General features: G+C 48.1%; 1 protein-coding gene across 2 annotated transcripts in view; it reads left to right on the forward strand.

The window, feature by feature from the left end:
* The window catches only part of PLXNA1 (plexin A1), a 287,103-nt gene that overhangs the window by 166,481 nt on the left and 94,667 nt on the right, over positions 1-25,955 (forward strand). For both annotated transcript variants that reach the window (XM_051983114.1, XM_051983104.1), the window contains exon 9: positions 23,817-23,931. In XM_051983114.1, coding sequence (XP_051839074.1) covers positions 23,817-23,931 — 115 coding nt within the window. The remainder of the gene's footprint in view (positions 1-23,816; positions 23,932-25,955) is intronic.

Raw genomic sequence — 25,955 nt, forward strand, 5'->3', positions numbered from 1 at the left:
GGAGGGGGGGCCCCGCCTGCGGAAGGTGCTCCGGGGGGTCCCTCCTGGGGGGGCCTGAGCCGGATCAGCCCGGGGTCCTCTGCGGGGCTGGGGCCTGCGAGCAGCCCACCCACTCCCGGACCAGGGGTCCCAGGGACCGTGCAGGCGTGGGGCTGGGGCCGGAGACAGGGGCCGCTCTGGGGCTGGTGCGAGCAGCCAGTCTGGGGCCGGCGTGAAGGATAGTGGTCAGCGTGAGGGGCCAATCTGGGGTCGGCGTGAGGGGCCGGTCTGGGGTCGGTGTGAGGGGCCGGTCTGGGGTCAGTGTGAGGGGCCGGTCTGGGGTCGGCGTGAGGGGCTGGTCTGGGGTCGGCGTGAGGGGCCGGTCTGGGGTCGGTGTGAGGGGCCGGTCTGGGGTCAGTGTGAGGGGCTGGTCTGGGGTCGGCGTGAGGGGCCGGTCTAGGGTCAGTGTGAGGGGCCAGTCTGCAGCCGGGGCCGGCAGTCGTGCTGTGACAGAGGTTAGGACTCAGGCTGTAGCCAAGGAACAAAGCAACCCCCCCCCCCCAATTCCCACAGGCAGGAAGCTTTGGCTCCCCTGGCCCAACTCCTGACCGCCGAGCCTCATGGCCCGAGGAGGGGCCGCCCCCTGGGTGGGGGTGGGGGAGGCCGGGCAGAGGAGAGCCCGGAACACACAGGTGTAGCTGCCTTCCCGAGCCGGGCCTTCCGGCAGGGCGCAGTCTTGGAGGGAGCCCCCCACTTCGGAACCTCCGTCTCCTTGTACAGGAATCAGTCTCCCCCCGGCAGGGCCGGATGAATTAGATGCTTGGCCGTCCTTTAAAAGAAAACTCCCAAAGAAACACCCTCAGTCTTGCTCTCCATCCCCTCGGGGTCTTGCCTGACCCCCGGCAGTCTGGCAGCACTGCTTGTGAATTATTCCTGAGATTCAAGGACCCTTCTCCAGAGCCTTCCTCCTTCTCCTCCTCCTGTTTAGTCCCGTCTGACTCTTCAGTCCCCTGAGTGAGGGGGGCCCCGGGGAGAGGGGCCCGTGTGTGTGGGCCCTGCATGTGGCCCCCTGAATGAGGGGGGCCCCAGGGAGAGGGGCCCGTGTGTGGCCCCCTGAGTGAGGGGGGCCCCGGGGAGAGGGGCCCGTGTGTGGCCCCCTGAGTGAGGGGGTCCCTGGGGAGAGGGGCTACTTTTGCCACTTCCTTTCTCAGCCCCTCTGAGCCCGCCTGCTGACCTTTAGAAGGAAGCAGTGGGACCGGCGGACCGCTGCGGGGGCCCGGGCTCTTTGTGACGCAGCGCCCTGTTCGGGGAGCAGGGAGGAGCTGGCCTGGGTGGAATGAGATGCCGGGAGGCAGAGAGGCAGCGAGGGGCAGGGCCGGGATGGCCCTGAAGGCCCAGCCGGGAGTTTGGGCCTGCCCGGACAGCCTGGGGCGGCAGGAGGTGCTTCCCGGCCCTTCCCGGCTCCCACGGCTTGCCTGTGCCTGAGGAGGTCCTCCTCCGAGGGGCGGCAGGTGCTCCTGCACGTCCCCTCCAGCGCTTCCCCGCCCCGGCCCCATCCCTGCCCGCCTTGCTCCAAGGGCACCTTACCTGGTGCTTCTCTGTCACTTACAAGGCAGAGGGGCCTGGGAAGCGCTCTGACAGGCGGGGGTTTTCGGGCCTCTTGGGGCTGCAGAAGGGGACGGGCTCTGGAGGGGAGGTCCGAGCCCTCCGGACTAGTCTGGAGCGTCCGGGGAGCCTGGGGCCAGCTCATGGGCAGGATCTTCCCCCAGGGGCCCCGCCGGCTCCCTCTGCCTCAGCCCCCCAGGCTAGGAAGCTGCTTCCGGCTCTGAAAGCCCCCGGGGGGCTGGGTCTGGCTGTCTGTCAGCGGCAGGAGGAGGCCGTGACCTTTCCCCCGTGTCTCCCCCGAGACCCCAAGAAGCGGCTTCCGAGGACTGCCTCTCTAGGCTGCCCACAGCCAGCGGGGACCAAGCCTGAGCGTGCTCTTCCACCGCGGGCATCTTCTCGGGCCCCGGGCACTGGGCACCCTCGGGGCCGGTCCTGATGGCCGCAGAACAGCCCCCTCCTCCGCGGCTCGCAGAGTCCCATCTGGGCTCCCATGATCCTTCTCTTAGTCCATGTCCGTTGCATTGTCAATGAAACAAAACTTACGCTGCTGCGAGCTTGCCTCAAACGGATTCCTGGCAGCGGGGCCTGGCCTGGGAGACCTGCTAGTCCCGAGCCAGGAGGGCTCGGCTGGGACCCGGCCCCGGAGCTCTTGCTGCGGGCTCCTGGAGGAGCTGCCGGGCTCCCAAGATGCCTTTTCTGTCAGATTAAGGCTGCTGGCAGTGCCTGGCAGGGGAGGGAGCTCGGAGGCCCTTGGCTGGCTCCTGCTGCCCAAACCTGTCCAGTGGGAGAGCTTGGCAAAGGGGGGGCTCATCCACTGCCGAGGTAGCCCATCTCCAAGGGCTGGAAATGGCCTTCTTTTTTCTCCTTGAACTTGCCCTCATCTTCCTCCTTTTCTTCCTTCTTTCTCTCTCTTGCTCTTTCTTTCTTTCATCTTCTGTTCCTTAACTCTTGTCTTTCCTCTTTTTCATCTTCTTCTATTCCCTCCTTTTTCTTTCACTTCTTCCTTTTTCCTCCCTATTTTTTTCTACTTTTCCCCCTTCCTTTTCTTTCTTCTTTTGGCCTTTCCTCCCTCTCTTCCTCTTCTTTTCCCTCTCTCCCTCCCTCCCTCCTTCTTTCCCTCCCTCCCTCCTTCCTTCCTTCCTTCCTTCCTTCCTTCCTTCCTTCCTTCCTTCCTTCCTTCCTTCCTTCCTTCCTTCCTTCCTTCCTTTTTTCTTCCTTCCTTGCCCCTTCTCCCCCCATTCAGTTCCCCTGGCCTTTCCTTTCTTCCTGTTCCTTTTTCCTTTAACCTCTTCTTTCTCTCTCTCCCATGATCACATTGTTTTCTTCTTTCTTTCCCAGGCCAAACCACACCTCTGCAGGTATCATTTTTGCCTTCCCTAGCATCTAGCCAACACTGGTCCCTAGCTGAATGGCTGGGAACAAGGCATGGCTGGGCCCCACTTGCCATGTCTGTTAAGTGCCGGGCTTGGACGAGGCAGTCAGTGGGCCCCTTGCCGTTCCTCTAAGCTTCTGCTCTGGGGCACCTATGCTGAGCCCCTGAGGGGGGCAGTGAATGATGCTGGAGGAGACGGGGAGGCCGGGCCCACACAGGGATGCTGGATAGCTGCTCCCTCCAGCCCAGTGGGCTGTCTACACGCCAAAATAGCTTTTCTTCCCCCTGTTGTCTTTTCAATAAACTTGCCACTGATATGGTTTTCTCGGTTTGAGACAGAGTGTCAGTCACGTGTGGAAAGTTTGGGGCCGAGTTGCTGAGGAGTTTCCTGAAGCTGTGTCCCCTGATCTGGGGTCACATACATGAGCCAGGGCGTGTCACGGAGGGGCAGGGTCTGTTCTTTATTCTGAACTGGACACAGCCTCCGAGTCCTAATTTCCAGGGAGTGATTGTGCTCCTCCCTGGTCCCTTCCCCCTGGGGACATCGGCCAGACTAAAAGGGACTCACCCCTGGAACCTTATGTTCTCGTCTGTGTCTCTGGGCAGGGTGTTCTCTGGGACCCCAACCACGAGGGAGGCTCGCCCGGCCTCCAGGTCCACGCCGTTTCTGCCTCTGGGACGGCGATCCTTGTTACAAGAGTCTCACTCTCCTTCCCGGAGCCAACCTCCGCTGCCTTTGCCTCCCCCAGTCCCTGTTTTGGCCCAGACTACCTCAGGGACCTCGATCTTTCGGCTTCGCTCCGGCCGTGGGTGGCCGTCCCCTTGGGGCCCCTGCAGCATCCAAAGCAGGAGGAGGCTGTCCCTGATTCCCCGCTCTCTGAGGGGCTGGGGGCTGTTCTGCTGTCACTGCTTCTGCAGCTGACGTCGCCAGCTGCTTATTTCGGTTCTGCTTCCTTCCCTTGACATCACTGACTTTCAGCACTTCCTTGCATTACTCATTGTGCATATGTCTGCTCTCCTTCCATGGGCTCCTCTTGGGGTGGGGGAGAGCAGGTTACTTAAGCAGCAGGCATTTATTAAGCTCCTGCAGCATGGCAGGGCTTTCTGGCTGTAACAGTGACCCCGCTGGAGGGGCAGGGACACCCTCTGTGCTGGTTTGTCTCCTCATGGAGGGACCGCAAGCAGCTGGCCCAGGAGGTCGGCTGCAGAGGAAACGGCTGCAGAGGAAACGGCATCAGGGTCTCTTCTGTGTCCTTCCTCTTCAGGACTTGGCTTTCCTCATCTTACAGAATGGAGCGCTCAGACTGCATTCTCCCAGCAGGCTTCATGATGTCCTGTGAGCCATCGTCTCAGGGGCTGGCGGGAGTTGGGGCTGCTGGGATGGCCGTCCGGGGGGGGGGGGGTCTGCAGCACGGGCTGGGTGAGAAGTGAAGGGGTGCCCAGAGCGGCGAGAGTGTAAGAAAAACCTCTGTCTAGACACGAGAACTTTGTGGCTTTGGGGGCTTCCTGAGGAAGTCATGAACTCCACATCTGGAGGTGTCCCAGCAGTTATCTTGGGGGGCCAAGTCCATGTGGGGGATGCTTAACAGAAGTCTCAATGTTGGGGGGACAGTGCTGAGTGATCTTAGATCCCTCAGTGACTGTCCAGCTCTGAGAACCCTTTAGGGACAGTCATGGAGCTGTGGGCTCCATCTGGAGGGAAATGGAACCTTTTCTGTTCTCTGCATGTGATGACTGTCCTAGTACTAAGGATACCTCAGAATTAGCCGGAGTCAGAATAAGCAAGAGTCCTTGGATAGAAGCAGAATCTCTGCGACCACCTTCTCCCTTGTCTACTGCCAAAGTGACTCTGGCTAGTATTACTCCACCCCTAGTCCCTCCTACAATTCTCTGCATACACCAATCATCGAGCCAGCACAGAATAGTGGGAAGGACCATTTTCCAAACATATGCCCATAGCGTATTTTCCAATTGGTAATTAGCCTTAAGTGCTGTGTTGTCCTGACCTTAGTGCATCCACTCAAGAGTTCCAAGTCCATTATATCTCCCGCTTTCTTTTGTTTTAGAACACAGGTGGTCGCACCATCCCTGGCTTCTCAGGAAGGGAGATGAAAAGCACCAAAGGGAAGTGGGGGTTGCTAGCAGGTTTCTGGGCAGAAGGGTCTTATTAGAAACAGGTATGCACAAACCCATCAGCATGGGAGGTATTTCACAAGCACATAGCAATAACGCATAGGCTTTTAGTGATGACTTTCCCCACAGTCAGTGCAGGCTTGATGTGGTGTAACAAATATGAATTGCACACGCAAGTAGTGCCATAACAAACAATATAAATCAATATGGTGTTGTAAAAGATTGCCAGAAGTCCTAGAAGAAGGGTAACTCTGTCACACATACGCCTTCTTCAGCAGCCAAGAGATAGTCCATTGCTTCACATGTCAAGGAATCCAGTGATCCCCGCAAGTTTTTGAAGTCCTGCAACAGTCTTATCATGTCTCAGAGAACCCAGTGATTCCTGAGGCTTTCAAGTCCTACAACAATCTTATGTCTCAGAGAATCCAATGATTCCTGAGGATTTTCAAGTCCTACAACAATCTTATGTCTCAGAGAATCCAGTGATTCCTGAGGATTTTCAAGTCCTACAACAATCTTATGTCTCAGAGAATCCAGTGATTCCTGAGGATTTTCAAGTCCTACAACAATCTTATGTCTCAGAGAATCCAATGATTCCTGAGGGTTTTGAAGTCGAACAATTTTTGAGTCAAACACCATAACTGCCACACTCTTTCAGTGGTGAGCATAATCAGCAACAGAACCACCTGATATTTCTTGGGTCTTCTCCTTTGTTTCAAGGGTCTGCTCCATCTCTCCACAATGGACAAGGCAAATATGGATCATTGGCACCCATCTGATTCCTTCTCCATCTGTGAAGATACAAGCAAACCCTCTTCCCCAAGCAGTTAATCTATCTGGTCCCTTCCATTCACCACTTCCTGGGTCTCTCCACATCACCTGTCGATTATCTAAAGATAGTGGAGCTGCTCGCACTGGATGCTGCCCTTCCAGTGGGTTATAAAACCTGTCTGCCGGAGCCAGTGCATCTTTGTCAAAAATCAAGAAGTTAATAGTAGAAAGAGCTAGATTTAGAAGTTCTTTAGGGTTACCTGTGTCTCCCCCTTTCTTTTGTTTTTGGAGCAGTGTCTTAATGTCTGTTTCTTCTCTCTACTATTGCCTGTCCTTGAGGATTAAAAGGTATGCCAGTGATGTATAAACTCTTATACTGTGCACAAAAGTATGCAAAATGTTTGGAAGTATATGCAGGACCATTATCTGTTTTTATTGCTTGTGGCACACCCATAATTGCAAATGCTTGTATAAGGAATTCATTAACCACTCGGGCTGTCTCTTTTGCTGCTGGTATTGCAAAAGTGAATCCTGAAAAAGTGTCTACCACAACGTGGATAAAAGACAGATGACCAAAATATTTGTAATGGGTCACATCCATTTGCCAGATTTCAATGGGTCTCAAACCAAGAGGGTTCTTCCCTGGAGGGAACATAGGAGCATGGAAAGGAAGGCTGCACAGGCTTCCTAGCTTCCTCTGTTATTCCAAATTGTAAATGCAAAGCTCGAGCAGCCTGATGATATTAAAAATGAGATTCCTGAGCTTCCTGAAATAAAGGTGTATTGGCCAACATGGTTAGAAGGCTATCTGCCTTTGAATTACCATCAAAAATAGGATCTGGAAGTCCATTATGAGAGTGGACATGCAAGATATAAATCTTACCTGGATACTTTCTCACTTGCTCTTGAAGTTCCTTAAAGATTTGATATATATTAGAGGCTATGAATTTTATTTGGGCTGTGGCAATTCTTTGTACCACACCTACTGAATAGGCCGAATCAGATATTATATTTATGTCTCCTAGGTAATAAGTGAGAGCTAGCATGATCGCATATAATTCTTTCTGCTGAGTGGACTGAAAAGGAGCTCTGACTACTCTCTTTATAGTTAAGTCACGAGAGTATACAACACAAATATTATGCTTGGATGCATCTGTAAAGATAGTTGGTCCTTTAAGAGGAACTTTAGAAACGTTTTCTTCAAGAATCCATCGCCAATTATGTAATAGTCTGGTTATCTTTAATGGAGATCCGTGTGTAAAATTTGGAGCCATGGTCAATAAAATTTGCCACTCTGGTATGGTCTCACAGCATACATTAATTTGTGCATTAGTATAAAAGATGTATATCTTGTCAGGTCTTATCCCAGATAATTGTACTACTTGCATAATGGCCTTTTCTAGCCACAAGCACTGGGTAAGGAGTAAGGTTTTGTTGTAGTTGTGCTGGGAGGTTCATCCACTCAATCATATTGTCTCCTTAACTGCTGTGGGTGCCTCTTTGTAGCAAAAACTGATATTTCCAAGGGTTTTTGAGTGACTCTTTAAACCACATTGGATAAAGCCAGTTCAACTTTTCTCAAAGCCTCTTGAGCTTCTTTTGTAAGCTGGCGTAGTGAGTTTAAAGCACTGTCTCCCCTTAAAATGTCATATAATGGTTGTAATTGATAGGTAGTCAAGCCTAACACTGGTCGCATCCATTGGATATCTCTTATCAATTTCTGAAAATCATTTAAGGTGTTTAGCTTCTCTGTTCTTAAGGAAAGTTTCCGTACTGTGAGCATTTTGGGATATACTTCATAACCTAAGTATTGAAAAGGAGCATGTCTTTGAATTTTTTCTGGAGGTATGTGCAATTTGTAATTCCTTAATGTTTCCATGGTCTTTTGCAGACATGCTTCTAACATTTGCTCCTCAGGTGCACATCCCTATATATCATCCATGTAATGTAGTAACATATCTTTTGGAAATGCTTTTCTTACTGAAGTAAGAGCAATAGCAACATACATTTGGCACATAGTAGGACTGTTTTTCATTCCCTGTGGCAAAACTGTCCATTCATATCTTTTATAAGGCTCAGCTAAGTTAACGCTGGGCACTGAAAAGGCAAATCTATACTTTCGTATCCTCCTTATGTAGAGGGATAGAATAAAAACAATCCTTAATGTCTATAACCCAAAGAGGCCATTCTCTAGGCAATTGAGTAGGAGATGGAAGCCCAGACTGAAGAGTTGCCATAGTTTCCATCTGTTCATTTACCTTTCTTAAATCAGTCAACATCCTCCATTTTCCAGATTTCTTTCTTACAACAAATACTGGGGAATTCCAAGGACTTAGAGAAGGTTGTAAGTATCCTTCGTCAAGTTGCTTCTGTCCTGTATCTAATAAGGCCTGAATTTTATCACTAGCTATGGGCCACTGTTCTATCCACACTGGTGTATCAGTTTTCCATTGGATAGGCATAGGTGAAAGTGTTGGCAGGCCTTCAACAGCAGCCCTGCCTAAAAAATCGAAGTACTCATTTTTAACCCTAATTGTTGTAAAACGTCTCTTCCCCACAGATTGATGGGGATTTTTTCAACTATAAAAGGAGTAAAAACTCCTGTTTCACCTTCAGATATCCATCTCAGAGGGGCAGCACTAACTTCAGCTGCTATTGATCCCCCTATGCCAGACATGTAGGTATCTGCCTTAATCTTTGGCCAGTGACTGGGCCAGTTGGCACCTCTAATGACTGTATGATCTGCAGCAATGTCTACCAATCCTGCCATTTATATAGATAGTGAGCATAGGTCAGTCAGCTGTCACAGCTGCTGTCCAGTATATTCCTGGATTTTGGTTCTTGGAGTCAGAATCTGGGCGACTATCACCAGATTGTTTATTAGGAGTCTGTATCAATAAATTTGATGCTACTACTTCTCCTGGGTGATAAGTCACACATTGTCTACCTATATTAGTGACTGAGATATTATCTATATGTTTCCCACATCAATGTGTGGATGGACACTGTTTTGTATGTACTTTCAGGAGGTGAAATGGTCAAGTCTGCTGTGCGTGGAGGCAAAGGATCCATAGGCTGGAGAGGAACAGATTTCACCTCTCCAGGGGTATCTCAGTTGTTCCAGCTGCATACAACTCTATTCTCCCCAATTATAATCCCTTTTTCCCATCAGGTTGCTTCCTGGCTGATTGATTGTATTATCCCTTTCTCCCATCAGATGGCTTCCTGGCTGATTGGTCACGTCTGGGTACTGGACTTCTAGGCACTCTCTGGGTGTAGCATCGGCTGCCATCATGCCCCAAGTATTTTTGTCTTGGGCCCTGGGGCTGGACCCCTCATCCTGTTTCCCTGAATCAGTCTACATTCTGATGCCCAATGGAAGCCTCTGTTGCACTTTGGATATTGGATTTTGTGTCTTCTCCCCCCTCCCCCCCCCCCCCAGCTGTTTTCTCACTCTGTCTCTAAGCCAACATTGAGCTTTCAGATGCCCTACTTTACCACACTGAAAGCATTGATGAGTTTCTCTGGAAGTCCCTTGCCAAAAGGGACCCCGTCTTCCCATGTTCATATCTTGGGAAGTCTGCATCATAGCCTGGCTATAAAAGGCATTTGTGGCCATTGTGCACAGTGTCTTATGATCTCCTCTAAAGGAGCATCCTTGCACAGTCCTAGTATAATTCTTCTACCTCATTAGCATTTTCTTTAGTAAGTTGCCTTATAATGTCTGTTACTGCATTTTCACCATTAGTTCGTACGATAACTGTCTGCAAATGTCCCACAAAATCAGCAAAGGGTTTATTTGGCCCTTCACCCTTGTCATTTTCATTGAGGAGAGAAGCCCATGCTTTGATAGCAGCAACAGCAATTTGCCCATAAGCTGCTAAGAGGTAATTAATCTATACTGAAATTTCTGCATAAGAACCTACACCTGTTAGTTGGTCACAGGTGATTGGAAGATTAACTCCAATTTGACTATTTCATTGTGCTTGTATCCTCACTATATTCAGAAATATATTTACTATATTCAGAAAGCCACAACTTTTGTCCAGGTTCTAAGCATACCCTTGCTATACATTTCTAGTCCCTAGGGGTTAAGACTTCATAAGCCAAATTCTATAATAACATCTTAACATAAGATTATGTAGTCCCATAAAGAGTACAAGCCTTTTTCAGGTCTTTGAGGATTTCTAGATCAAAAGGAGCATATTTTCTACTTTCTTGACCTGAAGAGTTAAACTGTTGAATCACAGGATATATTTTCAGTTTCAAATCAGCTAAATCTGCCCTTCTTCTATGGCTTTAAGTAGTGCCTTTTGTAATCTACTTATAGGAGGGGGTGATTGTGTGTGGGGGAAGGTGCTAGTGGTGTCACTGCCCCTCCCACTACTCCTACCCCCTCCATCCTGGAAGGCAGAGTTAGTGGGAGTGTGTCAAGAACCAATTCTGGTTTAGGCTGGGTTGAAGTTGCCTTGTGAGAGTGAGAATCACCACACCCTTCACCCTCACTTAACTCCTCATGCCCTCTGGTGATATTGCCATTAATCTGTCCTTTATCTTCCTCTTTTTCCTCACACTTCCTCATCTGGCTATTCTTAGAATTTTTCTTTTTTCCTATAACTTGCAGGATTCTTTAAGGCCAATTGTATTATGTTGTATGTATAGAATGTTTCCTTGGAAATTGAATGAGGACCTTTATTATTGTAGTATTCACGTAATTGTTGTCCTACTAGCTTCCAGTTATCTAGCCCTATCTCCTCTTCCTTTAAGAACCAAGGGGACGTGCGTTCTAATGTATCCAAGAGTCTAGCAATCTGCAACCAAGTTACAAGTCTTGTCCCTTGATGAGTTTAAGTATGCCTTCTATAGCGTCCCTTCGGGGTGGGGCTGGGGTGGGGGAGAATCCTTTCCCAATATTTGCCCCATTTCAGCTAGAAAAGGTTACTAGATTAGCCCTTAACAAAGTAAGTTCCCTGTTTGTCTATTAAAATACTCACCCTATTTCCTGGTCACTAGGAACTTCTTCAGTGAAATTAGGGTCCTTGATCCACACATTGGTCACCAAATGTGACAACTGTGCTAGCACCCAGGACACCCCAGAATCAGCTGGAGTCAGGATAAGCAAAAGTCCTTAGTCTTTATTCTTCGTCTTTAGGGGTAGAATTGAATTGGATGGAAGCAGAATCTCTGTGACCTCCTTCTTTCTCATCTACCGCGAAAGTGACTTTGGCTAGTCCCTAGTCCCTCCTACAATCCTCTGTATACACCAATCATTGAGCCAGCACAGGATAGTGGGAAGGGCTATTCCCCAAGCATTTGCCCATAGATTTTGTCCAGTCAGTAATTAGCCCTAAGTGCTTGAACTGACCTCAGTGCATTGACTCAAGATTTCCAAGCCCATTATATCTACATGGTTGCCTGCTGGGGGGGAGAATATGCGCATGTCACAGGTGCCTGCAGAGCGGGTGCACAAGAATCAGAGAGTCACTGGAGGGCATCGTGTCCGGCCTCAAGTTCTCTGTGTCACTAGGGATGAGTCCGAGACTCGGTGTCCTCATCCAGGAAGCGAGAGGGTCCAACCAGAGGGTTCCGTCCATCTCTCTGTCTTTCGTCCTGTGTGTGTAAGGGGATGATTGGGCTTGTGGAGAGACCCTGTGGGGACCAGGGAAGGAGGAGGTGAATTCCAGTCAGTGCAGATGGGGATGGGATGTACGAGGGGCACAGCGGAGGCCACTGGTGCTGGGCCACAAGGCTATGGGATGGGGAGGGGGCTATAAAAGGCCCAAAGGGAGGCGGAGGTAGGTTGAGCAGCAATTCATAGTCTAAGCCTCAGGTACTGAGCTGGACCAAAGCCTGAAGTGTGACTGTTGGTCACTGGTGGTGTTATTTTCTGCTCTGGGTTTCAGTAGCCTTTTGGGTGGGGGCGGATAAAGCTCACAGGGGTTCCTGATCAAGGCAGGGACATCAGTCTTCTGGGAGTCAAAGCGGGGAGTCCAGGGGCTCCTTGTGGGCTGATTCTGCTAAGTCCTGGGGGGCCCTTTGGGAATGAAGGGCCTTGGAAAAATGAGCAGGAACCCCAGAGGGAAACATTCCCATCACTTCCAGTAACCTTGTGATGAGAGAGCCATCTGCACCCAGAGAGAGGACTGTGGGAACTGAGTGGGGATCACAACATAACATTCTCACTCTTTCTGTTGCTGCTTGCTTGTATTTTGTTTCCTTTCTCATTTTGTTTCCTGTTCTGATTTTTCTGGTGCAGCAAAATAATCGTATAAATATGTATGCATATATTGGATTCAACATATATTTTAACCCATTTGACACATACTGGATTACCATCTAGGGGAGGGAAAAATTTGGATCACAAGGTTTTGCAAGGGGCAATGTTGAAAAATTATCCATACAGAGCAGAGGTATTTAAAAAAAAAAAAAAAAAAAAGGAAAGAAAAAAGAAACCTCCTCAAACTCACTAGGCTGGGGGATGCGTTGGTGACCTGGGCCCTCACACTCTTGGGACTTCAGCATTTCCAGGTACCTTCAGGCAGCCACAGGCTTTTCACAAAGGTGTCAGGTCAAGTCTGTGCAAGAAGCATGACCCGGGCCATGTTCTGAGAGTCAGTTTGTTTCAGTCACAGGAGGGAAAGGAGGGTGCTGTGGGAAAAAAACAGGCATGGGATTGGGGGAGGGGGCAGTGAGCCTGAAGTTTGGGACCTGAGGACACACCTGACTGGGGCCGAAAAGCATGGCGAAGGGGTGGGGAAAAGATGGGAGAAATGGCATCCTAGGTTTTCAAAATAAAAAGAAAGTTACTTTAAATAACTTTGGCCAAAATGGGAGAAATCCATGGATAGAGGAGGGTTAGACTTGATCTACTACATGATAAAGGGACATGGCAGAGAAGTGTTTTAAGAAAATTTATCAGGCATTGAGGAAAGGAATAAGCATCGATATAGCGCCCATTGTTTTCCAGACACTCTGTTAAGAACTTTAAAATGTAATTTCATTTAACCCTCACACCAACCCTGCTGCTATCCCCATTTTACAGCTGAGGAAGTTGAGGCAAACAAATTCTGACTTGCCCAGGGCCACCCATCCTAGTGTCTGAGGCCGGATTTTAGCTCAGGTTTTCCTGGGGCTCTGTCCACTCCAGCTGCCTCCTAGGTAGTAGATGTGGAAGGGAAGGACGGCAAGCTCCAGCCACGGGGGCTGGGGTCCTAGATTGTTCAGTAGTGATCACCTGCGTTCCCGATGTCCCAAATTCCCGTTTTCCTTGTTAGGACCAGTCTCCATGACGCTACTGGAAAATCCGAGGCCTGTTCTGTCCTCAGGGGAAGGTCAGCAAAGGAGGAAAGGTAGGCAGGCTGTTGCTGGCAGAGAGAGGATGCTCCTCCCCTCAGGGAGGGCTGGGGCAGAAACACAGGCAGGCTTCCAGCCCAGGGCTGCCCTTGTGGGGAAGGCCGGGGCCCCGGGGAAGCCTTCCCGGAGCCAGAACATGCTCAAGGCCTGCTTGGGGTTAGGGGCCCCTGGGAGCCCTCCCTGGGACCACACAGCTGGCTGCAGAGTAGGGTTCCCGGGCTGGAGGACAAAGGGCTGTATCCGTGCCCTCCAGAGGACCCAGGCCCTGGCAGCCTATATGGTCCCTGCCGGGGAACATCTAAAGGAAAGGCTCCTGTGTATTGGAAAGGGCGTTCAATCGAGGTCAGAGATCCCGAGCTCAGGCCCTGGCTCTGATTGATTTCTTCTTCTCTGTGTATGACCCCAGGCCCCTTTGTAAAGGAGGGGGATAGGATGCTCTTGGAAGTCTGATTGGGTAGAGAGAGATGTTCTTTGAGGTCCTTGTAGATCTAGATCCTATGATTCTTGTATATTTGGGACCTGGAGCAGGCAGGGCCAGGTGGCTGGGACAAGAAAGAGAGAGAGAGAGGGAGAGATAGACAGACAGAGACAGACAAAGACAAAGACAGAAACAGACAGACAGAGACAGACAAAGACAAAGACAGAAACAGACAGACAGAGACAGACAGAGAGACACAGAGAGACAGAGAGAGAGAGAGAGAGACAGAGGGAGACAGAGACAGAGAGACAGATATAGCAGAAAGAGAGAGACAGAGAGACAGAGGGAGACAGAGACAGACAGACAGAGACAGACAGAGAGACACAGAGACACAGAGAGAGAGACAGAGACAGACAGAGACAGAGCAAGACAGAGAGACAGTCACAAATGGAGACAGAGAGAGAGACAGAGACACAGAGTGAGACCAACAGAGCAAGAAAGACAGATGCCTTTGGATTCTTTGCCCTCCTGTTCTTTTGTTCTGGAGCAGTTTCTAGAGCTCTGGTTGGGGTCTTGGCAGAAGAGAGCCCTCCTTTCCCTTCTGTGGTTAGATCATGCACAGACTCTGAGAACATCACCTGGTCATTTTCTGCCGTGGGACCTTCCATGTCTTCTGCTATTTTTTTATGTACTTGATAAGTTGTCGTTAGATAGTATCCTCGTTAGATAATAGTTGGCATTTACATATAAAGCATTTTATACCATTGTCTCATTTGATCTTCTCAGGGAGGGAGGGGCTATTAGTGTTCTCCTTTTACAGGTGAAGAAACTGAGGCTGAGAGGTAGAATTACTCGCCCTGGGCCAGAATTTGAACCCAGATCCAGCGCCTCACCCAGCTGCCTCCATTAAAGTATACCCTTCTTGAGGGCAGGAAGCAGATTTGCCTTCCTAAGTATTGCCAGTCTTTAGCACAGTTCCTGAAATATCGTAAATGCTTCATAAATATTCATTGGCCGCTTAGTTTGTCTCCCACATCTTTGCCAGGTTGGGGAGCCATATGTTCTGTTTTCTCTTTGCCAGGACCTTCATTGGTCTTTCCATTGTTTAGCTTTCACCTTCTTTTTAATGACTTGTTAATTCACATTATTGTAATCATTGGGTCTATATTGTGGTAGATAGAGATAGGGAGATAAACAGCATGGGAGAAACAGGAAGAGGTGGACACAGGAGGAAAAATAGAGGGAGAGAGAGATAAAGATCGATAGCCAGAGATAGAGATTGATGGATAGCTTGAGCTGCTTGAGAAAGATATGGCCACAGGAGATAGGGAGATGAATGGATGGACGGCGAGATAGAACACCTACCTTAAAAGCTCCTCAGGGGTTATTGGGAAGATAAAATCATACTGTTGTAAAGTGTTCAGTAAAGTGCAGGGCTATTATAGAGCATTTATTAAGTGATTACTGTGTATCAGGCTGTATGGTTATCACTGAGATGTAAGTCCCCAAGTCAGCCCCTGCCCTCCGGGAGCTTACATTCAGATGGGAAAGTCAGGACACCCAGGGGACCTGGGCAAGGAGGGGAAGGAGCAGTGTCGATTGGAGAGGGCCAGGTCACCCCCACTGGTGTCCGGCTTCCCCCAGGCAGAGGCTGAAGATCTCGGGGAGGGAAAGGAGAGGATGGCGGGAGTTCATGGCCAGCGTCATGTGTTGGAAAGGGAAAATATCCTCCTGCTTTCTTTGCTGCGCATCAGGCCCCACAGACCTTCCCGGGATTCTCCAAACTTGCTGGCAGTTCTCATTTCCTCCTTTGCCCCCAGTCCGGGGGTCTTTCCATCTCTGGCCGGGTGTGATGCTCACAGACTGTTCCCAGCTCACCTGGTGCAAAGATTTGTTTTGGAGAAAGGACGTTCTTAACCAGTCAGGGAGGTGTCTATCCTTCAGCCGGATTCTGGAACCTTAATTAATTAATGAGTTCCTCTGCGTGTTTGTGTTTGCTTTTTCTAATTTTAAGTAAACTCATTTTAAAAACTGTTTAACCTAAAGCTCACAAGTAAAAAAAATCATTTACGGAACAGCAACAGCCTGACATCGGTGAAATCCGTTCTTTAAGTACATTTACAAGATGTAAATTGAATTTACATGATTGCATTGCACAGCACCACAAGCCTCCACCTTAAGTGGGCTTTGTTAGGCAGGTGGCACCTCTCGGCTGTGGGCAGGATTGTAACCCGTCATTATTAGACCTTGCACCTTTATTAGACTGGCTCTGATGGGAGCCGCGAGCTCGAGGAGAAGGTACATCACAAGTTATCCTGGTCTTCAGATGAGGGAATACAGAGGTTCAGGGTTCGCTCGTGGTCACGCAGGGAATGAGGGGCTGAGCCAGGGCTTAAACGTGGGTCCTGTGATCCCAGATTCACGGAGGAGGATGAATCACTGGGCCCTGCTTCTCTCCCTCCCCTCCCCCAGTTCCAGAGTCTTCAAGGAGGGAGTTAAGCCATTTTAAGCCATTTTCAGGTATAGCATCAGGAGCCCCTTTATCTGGTGACTGGCTGAGGAATTAGGCCAATGGAGTTCAAAGACAGGGTACCGCAGGCTGTGTGGCCTTGATCACACCGATTAACCTCTCTGAGCCGCTCCTCTGTAGGATCGGAAGTGTAGCCCACCTCGGATAACCTTGGCCAGTGCCGTGCTGCCGAGGTGGCTCTGATGTAATCCCCAGCCTGCGAAGCATTTGCGGGGGCTTCCACGTTTACAGAGGGGGAGGCTCAGCAGACGGAGCACCAGGCCTGGATCGGGAAGAGAGAGTTCAAATCCGGCATCGCACACACAAGCTTTGTGATCCTGGGCGAGCCACTCCGCCCTTATTTTCCTCAGTTTCTTTGTCTGTAAGATAGGAACGATCCCAGAATTATCGCGAGATTCAGTAAGATGACTTTATTAAGTGCTTCCGCACAGGACCTGGCAGAATTGGCTCTCTAGAAATGTTAGCTTTGGAGCGAGGGAATGAAAGAGCACTTTCCTCCTGGTTTTTCCAGGATTCTAAGAATTTCTGAGGGCTGGAGAGGAAGGGGAGACTTAAAGTTAGTGAGTCCTGTTATCCTTCCTTATAGTCTCTCAACCTCTCTCTGGGTCTCAGTCTTTCCATCTCTTAAATAGGGATGGGACAAGGCTGGGCAAGATGTGTTCCAGCTCATTGGCCTGTGGTCCTCCTCCATAGTGTCTTCCTTGGCCTCCAGGAACCTCTCTCCTTGGGCTTCTAAAGCAGTGACCAAGTGCAGTCTTTATTCATAGAATCAAAACCTCTGCCTGTTCCCCTTCATTGAGAGTAACCCGTCAAAGTAGGAATGCCAGTATCATGATCCACACTTAACTGATGAAAACACGGAGGGCCAGAGTAACACAGTTGTGAGTACTGAGTGTCAGAGCTGGGATTGGGCCCCAGTCTAGCTCTCCATATTCTCTATCATACTGCTTCTTATTGCTCAGAACAAGCTTTATTTATTTATTTAAATTATATTTGATTTTTTTCCAATTACCTGTAAAGATAATTTTAAATATTTTTTACATAAAATTTTGAGTTCCAAATTTTCTCCCTCCATACCTTTCCCCCTCCCTAAGTTGGTAAGCAGTTTGATATATGTTATATGCATGTATATCATATATGTATCACATTTTTTTTCTGAAATCATGTAAGACATATTTCCATATGAGTCATGCATATAAGAAGAAACAGAACAAAAGGGAGGGGGAAGAAAATGAAAATAGTAAAACTTGCTCTGCAAACTCCATGTTCCTTTCTCTGGATGTGGATAGTATTTTCTATCATGAGCCTTTTGGAATTGTCTTGGGAGAGTTTGGGAAGAGCTAAATTAATCCGAAGTTGATCATTGCACAATGTTGCTGTTAACTCTTTACAATGTTCTCTTGGTTCTTTTGGCTTCACTATGCATGAGTTCATTTGTGTCTTTCCGGGTGTTTCTGAAATCATTCTGCTCATCAGTTTTCATAGCACAATAGGGTTCCATTATTACATTCGTATATCACAACTTGTTTAGCCATTCTTTAATTGATAGCTATTCCCTCAATTTCCAATTCCTTGCCACTACAAAAAGAGCTGCTTTAAATATTTTTTTGTGCACATGGATCCTTTTCCCTTCTTTATGATCTCTTTTGGATACAGACCTAGTGGTCTATTGCTGGGTCAAAAGGTATGTTTTGTGGTTTTATAGCTATGGGCACTGTTCCTAATTGCTCTTCAGAATGGTTGGATCAGTTCACAACCCCACCAACTGTGCATTAGTGTTGTAATTTTTCCACATTCCTTTCAACATTTATCGTTTTCCTTTTCTGTCATATCACCTAATCTGACAGTACCTCAGAGTTGTTTTGATTTGCTTTGCTCTAAAGGTTTTAGAACATTTTTTTCCGTTGAGTATAGATAGCTTTGATTTATTATCAGAAAACTGCCAATTCATATCCTTTGATGATTTATCATTTGGAGAATGAACTCATTCTCTTACAAATTTAACTCAGTTCTCTATATATTTGAGAAATGATTGTTTATCAGAAATGATAAATTGATGAAATGATATTTATCAGAAACATTTGCACAAATAATGTCCCCCAAATTTCTGCTTTTCTTCTAATCTCAGTTGCATTGGTTTTGTTTATGCAGAACCTTTTAATTTAATATAATCAAAATTATCCATTTTATATCTCTTAATGTTCTCTGTCTAGCTTTGGTCATAAATTCTTCCCTTCTCCATAGATCTGACAGGTAAACTATGGTATCACTCTTTATGTTTAAATCACGTTCCCATTTTGACCTTATCTTGATATGTGGTGTAAGATGTTGATCTCTACCTAGTTTCTGCCATACTGTTTTCTGGTTTTCCCAGAAGATTTTGTCAAGTAGTGAAGAACAGGCATTTTTAACCTGGATCTATGACATTAAAAAAAACAAAACAAAACAAACAGAACAATTTTATATAAACAGTACATTGAAACACAAACTATCCACATATAACATTTTAACAACTTTCAATATAATTTGTTTCCTTTGTCATCCTCTGTATTTTAGTTTATACATTTAAAAACCTTCTGGGAAGTCTTCCTCAAACTGCTAAAAGAGTCCATGACACACACAGAGCAAGACTAAGAACTCCCCTGCCTTAGAATAGAGAATATATCTATCCCCTTATTTATCACTTGATAGAGAAGTACTTGTGTTATTATGCTACTATATTATCATCATATAAGCAATTAAAAAGCACAACTGTCAAAAGTCAACAAACATTTGTTTAGATTCATTCAAGTTCCTGATGGATTCAGGTATACTGTGTTAAGGACTAAAATACAGTGAAGGCTCCGTTTTGACCACCCTGTGTCATTTTTTCTCCTGTTCCTTATGTCCCTCCACATCCCTCTCCATGGCTCTCTCTGGATCCCAGACGGGGAATATTTTCTCCTTCTGCCTCTTTTCTCCCTCTTCATCTCCTCTTAACTTTGTGTTTCTTTTTATCTATCTATCTATCTGTCTGTCTGTCTGTCTTTTTGTCACAGCTTTTTTTTTATTTTTAAAACATATGCATGGACAATTTTTCAAACACCTTTGTGTTTCTTATCACCCTGTCCAACCACTGACATCCAGCACTGACTCTCCCCAGCTTTCTTTTGAAGCTTATAACCATATCAGCCTCAGCCTATCCTATAGGTTGATGATACCAACACATATCGATTTACCTAATAAATCAAATTTAGGTAATCAATTATTTACCTAACTATATCAAGTAAAGTATGTGAGAAAGTGTCATGGGATCACGGGACCACAGATCTGCAAAACTCAAACTTAGTCTCACTCTCATACTTTACAAACTGAGGCCCAAGAGAGTTTAAGAAATTAGCCCTTGATCGTGCTGGTGCTAAATTGCAGAGGCTTTGATGAAGTCCGGACTGGTGACTTGGGACCAGCTCTTTTTACCCCTTTCCCCTCACTCTTCCCCATATCTTGATGCTTCCTCCCACACTGTCAGATGAGTTGTATAGACAGAAAGTAATGGGATGGGATATTGGAAGAGAGAGAACTAATTAGACCGTAGAGGTCAGGGGAAGATTCAGAGAGGAGAGGGATTTGGGTGGTAGTTTTATCCTATCTAGAATCATTGAATTTAGAGCTCAAAGGGACCTTTAAAAAAAGTGTTGAAATCTTTTGTTTTAACATGACCTTCATTTCCAAATATATCCCTCCCGCCTCCCATCCCTAGAGAATAATCCCTTGCAACACAGAATTAAAAGAAAGGAAATAAAAGTTCAGTAAAACTAGCCAGCACATCAATGGATGCTGAGAATATGCACAGTCCCGGCTCTGTTTTATTTTATTTTCCCATTTTTTAAAATAAATGTTTAATGTTACGAGAATTTATAATCTGCCCCGTTATTCTGCTTCCTCGCATTGGATAACAACAACTCCCTCCTCTTCAGAAATTAAACCTTCAAAATAAATATGTTGTCCTCCGAAAGTGTTGTCCCCATTGGCCGTGTCTAAATGTGTCTGTTTGCCCCTTCCTTTTAAGTTCATCATCTCTTTGACAGGAGGTGAGTGGAGTGTTTTTATCTTCAGTTCTTCAGCCTTATGGGTTCTCACTTCATTGATCAGACCTCTGAAATCTTTCTCTTTAATAGTTGTTTTTCTCTATAATATTGTTGTCATTCTACAAATTGTTCTCCTAGTTTTGCATTAGTTTAAATAGGTCCTTCCTGTTGCTTGTGAAATTGTCATCTTTGTCATTTCTTATGGCTCAATGATATTCCATTATATTCACCTATCATAATTTGTTTAGCTGTTTCCCACCAGGAAGACAGCCCCTTTGCTTCCAATTTTAGCTACCACAAAACGAGCTATTATAAATCTTTATGTACATATAGGTCCTTTTCTTTTTCCTTTGATCTTTTTGGGATTATAAGCTAGGTGGTGAGATAGCTGGGTAAAAGGGTATGCCCAGTTTAGACATAGTTCCCCAAATGGCCAAACAATTCACAGTTCTACCAACAATGTACTAGTGCTCCTGCGTCCTGTTGCCCTTCCTCCATTTGTCATTTTCCTTTTTTTGTTGTCTTTGCCAGTCTGATCAGTGGGAGATGGAATCTCAAAATAAACTGAGGCCCTGAGTGTTCTGTCACAAGCAGAATTTTAGCCAGCCCAAAATTTAGGTGCTTTTGCCTATAAGTCCAATCCTCTTTAATAAATAATAATAAAGATAACTAGGTGGATTAAAAACCTGAATTCAAATCTATCTCAGACACTTACTAGTTGTGTGATCCTGGGCAAGTTACTTCATTCTGCCTGCCTCAGTTTCCTCCTCTGTAAAATGAACTGGAAAAAATAAACCCCTCTAGGTTCTTTGCCAAGAAGACCCCCAAATGGGGTCATGAAGAATCAGACTGAAACAACTGAACAACAATAGCAATAAAGTAATAATTACTAGCAATTGTATAAAGTTTCAAGATTTACCAAGTACTTTATAAATATTAACTTGTTATCATCTTTTACAAATGAGGAAACTGAGGTAGACAGAAGTTAAATGTCTTAAAAGTTCAGAGTCATACAGAAAATAAGTGTATGGGGTGAAATTTGAATTCAAGCCTTCCTGATTTTTCACTGTGTTACCTTCCTGCCTTTCCCTGGTATTTTTCACGTCACCTAGAACTGAAGAAGAGTTACATAGAAGGTACTCGATGAGCAGTTTTGTAGAATGAGCGATACAAGGAACTTTTGGCTCATTTTGGACCTCTTCCTCATTCCCCCAGATTGTAACACTGGCATATGGCAGAGCCCATTTTGCTCAGTCTTTAGATTTCCATCTTGGAGACAAATCATAGAACAGTTCCATAATTCAAGCTGCTTCTGCCTTCCCTGGTATTCATATTAGAACTGGAGATGGCCTTCCCTTCCCCCATCTGGCCTGATCAGTCCTGGGCAGCTCGACAAGTCCTGGGCAACTCGGCCAGTCCTGGGCAGCTCAGTCAGTCCTGGGCAGCTCGGTCAGTCCTGGGCAGTTTGGTCAGAGCTGGACAGTTTGGTCAATGCTGGACAGTTTAGTCAGTCCTGGGCAGCTTGGTCAGTCCTGGGCAGCTTGGTCAGTGCTGGGCAGTTTGGTCAGTGCTGGACAGTTTAGTCAGCGCTGGACAGTTTAGTCAGTCCTGGGCAGCTCGGTCAGCCCTGGACAGCTCGGTCAGTCCTGGGCAGCTCGGTCAGCCCTGGACAGCTCGGTCAGTCCTGGGCAGCTCGGTCAGCCCTGGACAGCTCGGTCAGTCCTGGGCAGCTCGGTCAGTCTTGGGCAGCTCGGTCAGCCCTGGGCAGCTCGGTCAGCCCTGGACAGCTCGGTCAGCCCTGGGCAGCTCGGTCAGCCCTGGGCAGCTCGGTCAGCCCTGGGCAGCTCGGTCAGCCCTGGGCAGCTCGGTCAGCCCTGAGCAGCTCGGTCAGCCCTGAGCAGCTTGGTCAGCCCTGGGCAGCTCGGTCAGCCCTGGGCAGCTTGGGGAGCCGCTTCAGGTGGGCGGCTGGCCATCTCTTCTGTGACCTCCTAACCCCGGCCCTGTTGGGTGGCTGATTGAGAATACGAGCTGGAATTGGGGGTGAGGGAGGAACAGCCTTTGAGGGGGAGGTCTCCACATGGGCCATTGTTCGAGAAAGAAAGAGAGCCCAGTTCTTGGGGGTGGCCAGTCCCAGGGTCTGCTCCTGACTCCCTTTGTGAATCAGGCCGGGGTTTCTTGGGAGGCCTGAGCTTTGACCCCGACTCGAACAGCCTCTTGTTTTGACTCACGTTGGCCCGAGCTGGTTTTTCATTACCACCCCCATCTCTTTTCCATAATAACACGTCAGAGCCCCCCCTCAGCCCACTTAGGGGAGCTGGACAGCGCCCCCCTAACAATGCCACTGGCAGCTGTTCAGTTCTTTGTGCTCAGGGCTAGGGAAGTCAGCTGGAAGGGGGCTTTGGTCGGTGATTACGTACCACCGATGGAACACAGCGCTGTTTTCTGTACTATTTAACGTTATGGAGATGCTATGGCACAGAACGCATCAGAACTAGGAGGGACCTTTGAGTGTGGAATGTGAGTATGCAGTGCAGTATATTTGGAAAGCGCAGAAGCACAAATGGGGATTTTTTGGTTTTATGTCCCTTTCCCTCCAAATATATTCTTCCCCAGGGAGCCGTACCTTGCACCAGAAACTAAAAAAGGGGGGGAGCAGCAGTTTGGCAAAACCAACCAAGTCTGAACATATGTAGGATTCCATGCTCATAGTCTCCCGCCTGTAAAAAGAAAGGAAAGAACATGGCCATTTCCTGTTAAAGGACAAGCTATCATAGTTACGGAGCCTTCAGTTTCCCTTCCTGTGCTGTTCTTTTTGGTTGCATTGTAGTCACTTTGTAGATAGCATTTTCCTATTTTTCCCTTATTTTTCTTTGCATCAGTTCTTAGACATCTTCTCATGTTTTTCTGTAACACATGTTGATTCTGTTTTTTTCCCCAAGAAGGTATTTTAAAATGTCCTGCTGACGCCAACATCAGAATATATTCAAAAGCTATTTTGTTTTTCTCTTTGCAAATTTCATTATTATTTTTTATGAAAGCTTTTTATTTTTAAAACATATTCATAGATAATTTTCATCATTCATCCTTGCAAAACCCTGTGTTCCAAAATGTCTTCTCTTCCTTTCCTCCCCTAGGCAGCAAGTAACCCAGTATAAAACATGTTCGTTCTAACAGAGGGTTTGGAGTTTGAAAATCACCCTCTCTATTTTCTAATGGAAGAAACTAGCATTTTGGCACAATGGGGAAAGGTTCAGGGCGGAGTAGCTTGGGACTGTGAGTCGTGCGGGTTAATGTGAGATACTCCCTGGCCACCCCCAACCCCCACCCCCTACCTGGGAATCTCACATTTAAACCAGACAGGTTGTAGTTTCAGCTACCTTTGGCCCCTCATCTTGCAGAGGTTTAATGACCTACAGGGGAACAAAGCAAATTCACGATTTGAAGCCAGAGCCTTTGGCTCCAGAGCCAGTTTGCTCTCTGCTGCAGCTTTGTGCTGAGTCAGGCATGAGGGCCGGGAGTGATGGGGGAGAGGGGCCGGCGGGCGGGCCCAGGAGCACTGACCCAGCGGCCTTCTCCTTCTCTCTGCAGCTGCCTGTCCTGCGTGAACGGATCCTTCCCTTGCCACTGGTGCAAATACCGACACATCTGCACCCACAACGCGGCCGACTGCTCCTTCCAAGAGGGCCGGGTCAACGTGTCCGAGGTAAGGCGCGCTCCCCTCCCGGGCCTGGGCAAGGCTCAGAGCGCGTGGGGACGGCCACAATCCCTCCTTCTCACCTAAGGGAAAAGGGAGGAACTTATCCAGTACAAAAGGACCTGAACCCCGGCCGTCCCGGTGTTTCTCAGTGAGCCACAGCGGGAGAAACTCCCGGCCCACGAGACGCGGACAGCCTGCCGCCGCCGCGGAGTATCCCAGATGCTCCTAACCCGGGCTCCGGTTCTAAGCTCCAGTCTGGTGTTCTGGGTCTCTTCTGTGCAGAAAGTTCTACGTGCTCCCGTTCTAGGCCCTAAGGTCCCTTCCAGGCCCAGCGTTCTGCTTTTTAACTTTCTGTAGTCTAGATTTTTTTTCTAGAACAAACATTCTATGGCCCAGCAAAAAAACTGAGAACAATAGACTTTCATTGTCTCCTGCCTTCTCCACTTGCTGCCAGCAGAAGCTCACGGGATCAAACATTGTTGGCCCTCACCCTTCCCCTACTGCATCTGACCCGGAGACTCCTGCCCTTTCTCTCTCTCTCTCTCTCTCTCTCTCTCTTTTTCTCTCTCTTTCTCTCTCTCTCCCTCTCTCTCTCCTCCTTCTCTCCTCCTTTACCCTCCCATGTTTCTGTCTCAGTCTCTGTCTGAAAGTGTCCCAGGGTGGGGGTCCCCCTCAGTGCGGCCCACTCCCGGCTCCCCCTCGGCGCGGCTGGCCCCCGGGTTCCCCTCGGCACGGCCCACTCCTGGCTCCCCTTGGCCACTGGGCTTGGGGAAGGCCGGGGCTCGCCCAGCCCACCGGCAGTGGGAGGGAAGCTCGTTTCCATGGCTTCCTGTGGGGCGAGGAAACTCGGTTTGATTAACTGGCAAAGCGGCCTGTCTGTTCTTGCAGTAATTTGAAGCGCTGCTTTGTAATTGATAGTAATTAGGTAGTAATTATTTTGGTGCCTGGGTGAGGCAGCGACTTTATTTATGTCTTGGTGGCTTTTCTTAGAATCATAGAATCTTAAGGCTGGAAGGGACTTTACATGTGGAAGGCTGGCAATGGAGGGCGGGGCGGGGCGCTGGGAGATGGCCTGCGGTCACTGCGTCCGGCGGCCTCCTCCGGCCCCGAGGGAGGCCCCGAGCGAGCGTGAGCTGGCCCCCAGTCGGCCGAGCCTCGGAGCGCTGCATAACTAGTCCCGCTGCGCTGCCACCGGGCGCTACGGGCGCTCCTGCCCCACTACTGCGCTGCTGGCGGCCCCCACGGCCCGGCGGCTGTCATCACTACCACCGCCACAAGTGCTGCTTACCGCACCTCCAGTACTACTACTGGTTCTATCACTAGTACCCACCACCGCCACCATTACTAGTACTACTACCACCACTACTACCACTAGTTCTACCACTACTACTACCACTACTACCCACCACCGCCACCATTACTAGTACTAGTACCACTACCACTACCACTAGTTCTACCACTACTACTACCACTACTACCCACCACCGCCACCATTACTAGTACTAGTACCACTACCACTACCACTAGTTCTACCACTACTACTACCACTACTACCACCACCGCCACCATTACTAGTACTAGTACCACTACCACTACCACTAGTTCTACCACTACCACTACCACCACTACTACCACTAGTTCTACCACTACTACTACCACTACTACCCACCACCGCCACCATTACTAGTACTAGTACCACCACCATTACTACTAGTTCTACCACCCCTATTACTCACCACCACTGCCACCATTACTAGTACTAGTACCACTACCACTACCACCACTAATACTACTAGTTCTACCACTACTACTACCACTACTACCCACCACTGCCACCATTACTAGTACTAGTACCACCACCATTACTACTAGTTCTACCACCCCTATTACTCACCACCACTGCCACTATTACTAGTACTAGTACCACTACCACTACCACCACTAATACTACTAGTTCTACCACTACTACTACTAGTACTACCACTACTATCCACCACCACCATTACTAGTACTAGTACCACCACTACTAC

Source organism: Antechinus flavipes, chromosome 1 (genome assembly GCF_016432865.1).
Source record: "Antechinus flavipes isolate AdamAnt ecotype Samford, QLD, Australia chromosome 1, AdamAnt_v2, whole genome shotgun sequence".
Classification (NCBI taxonomy): domain Eukaryota; kingdom Metazoa; phylum Chordata; class Mammalia; order Dasyuromorphia; family Dasyuridae; genus Antechinus; species Antechinus flavipes.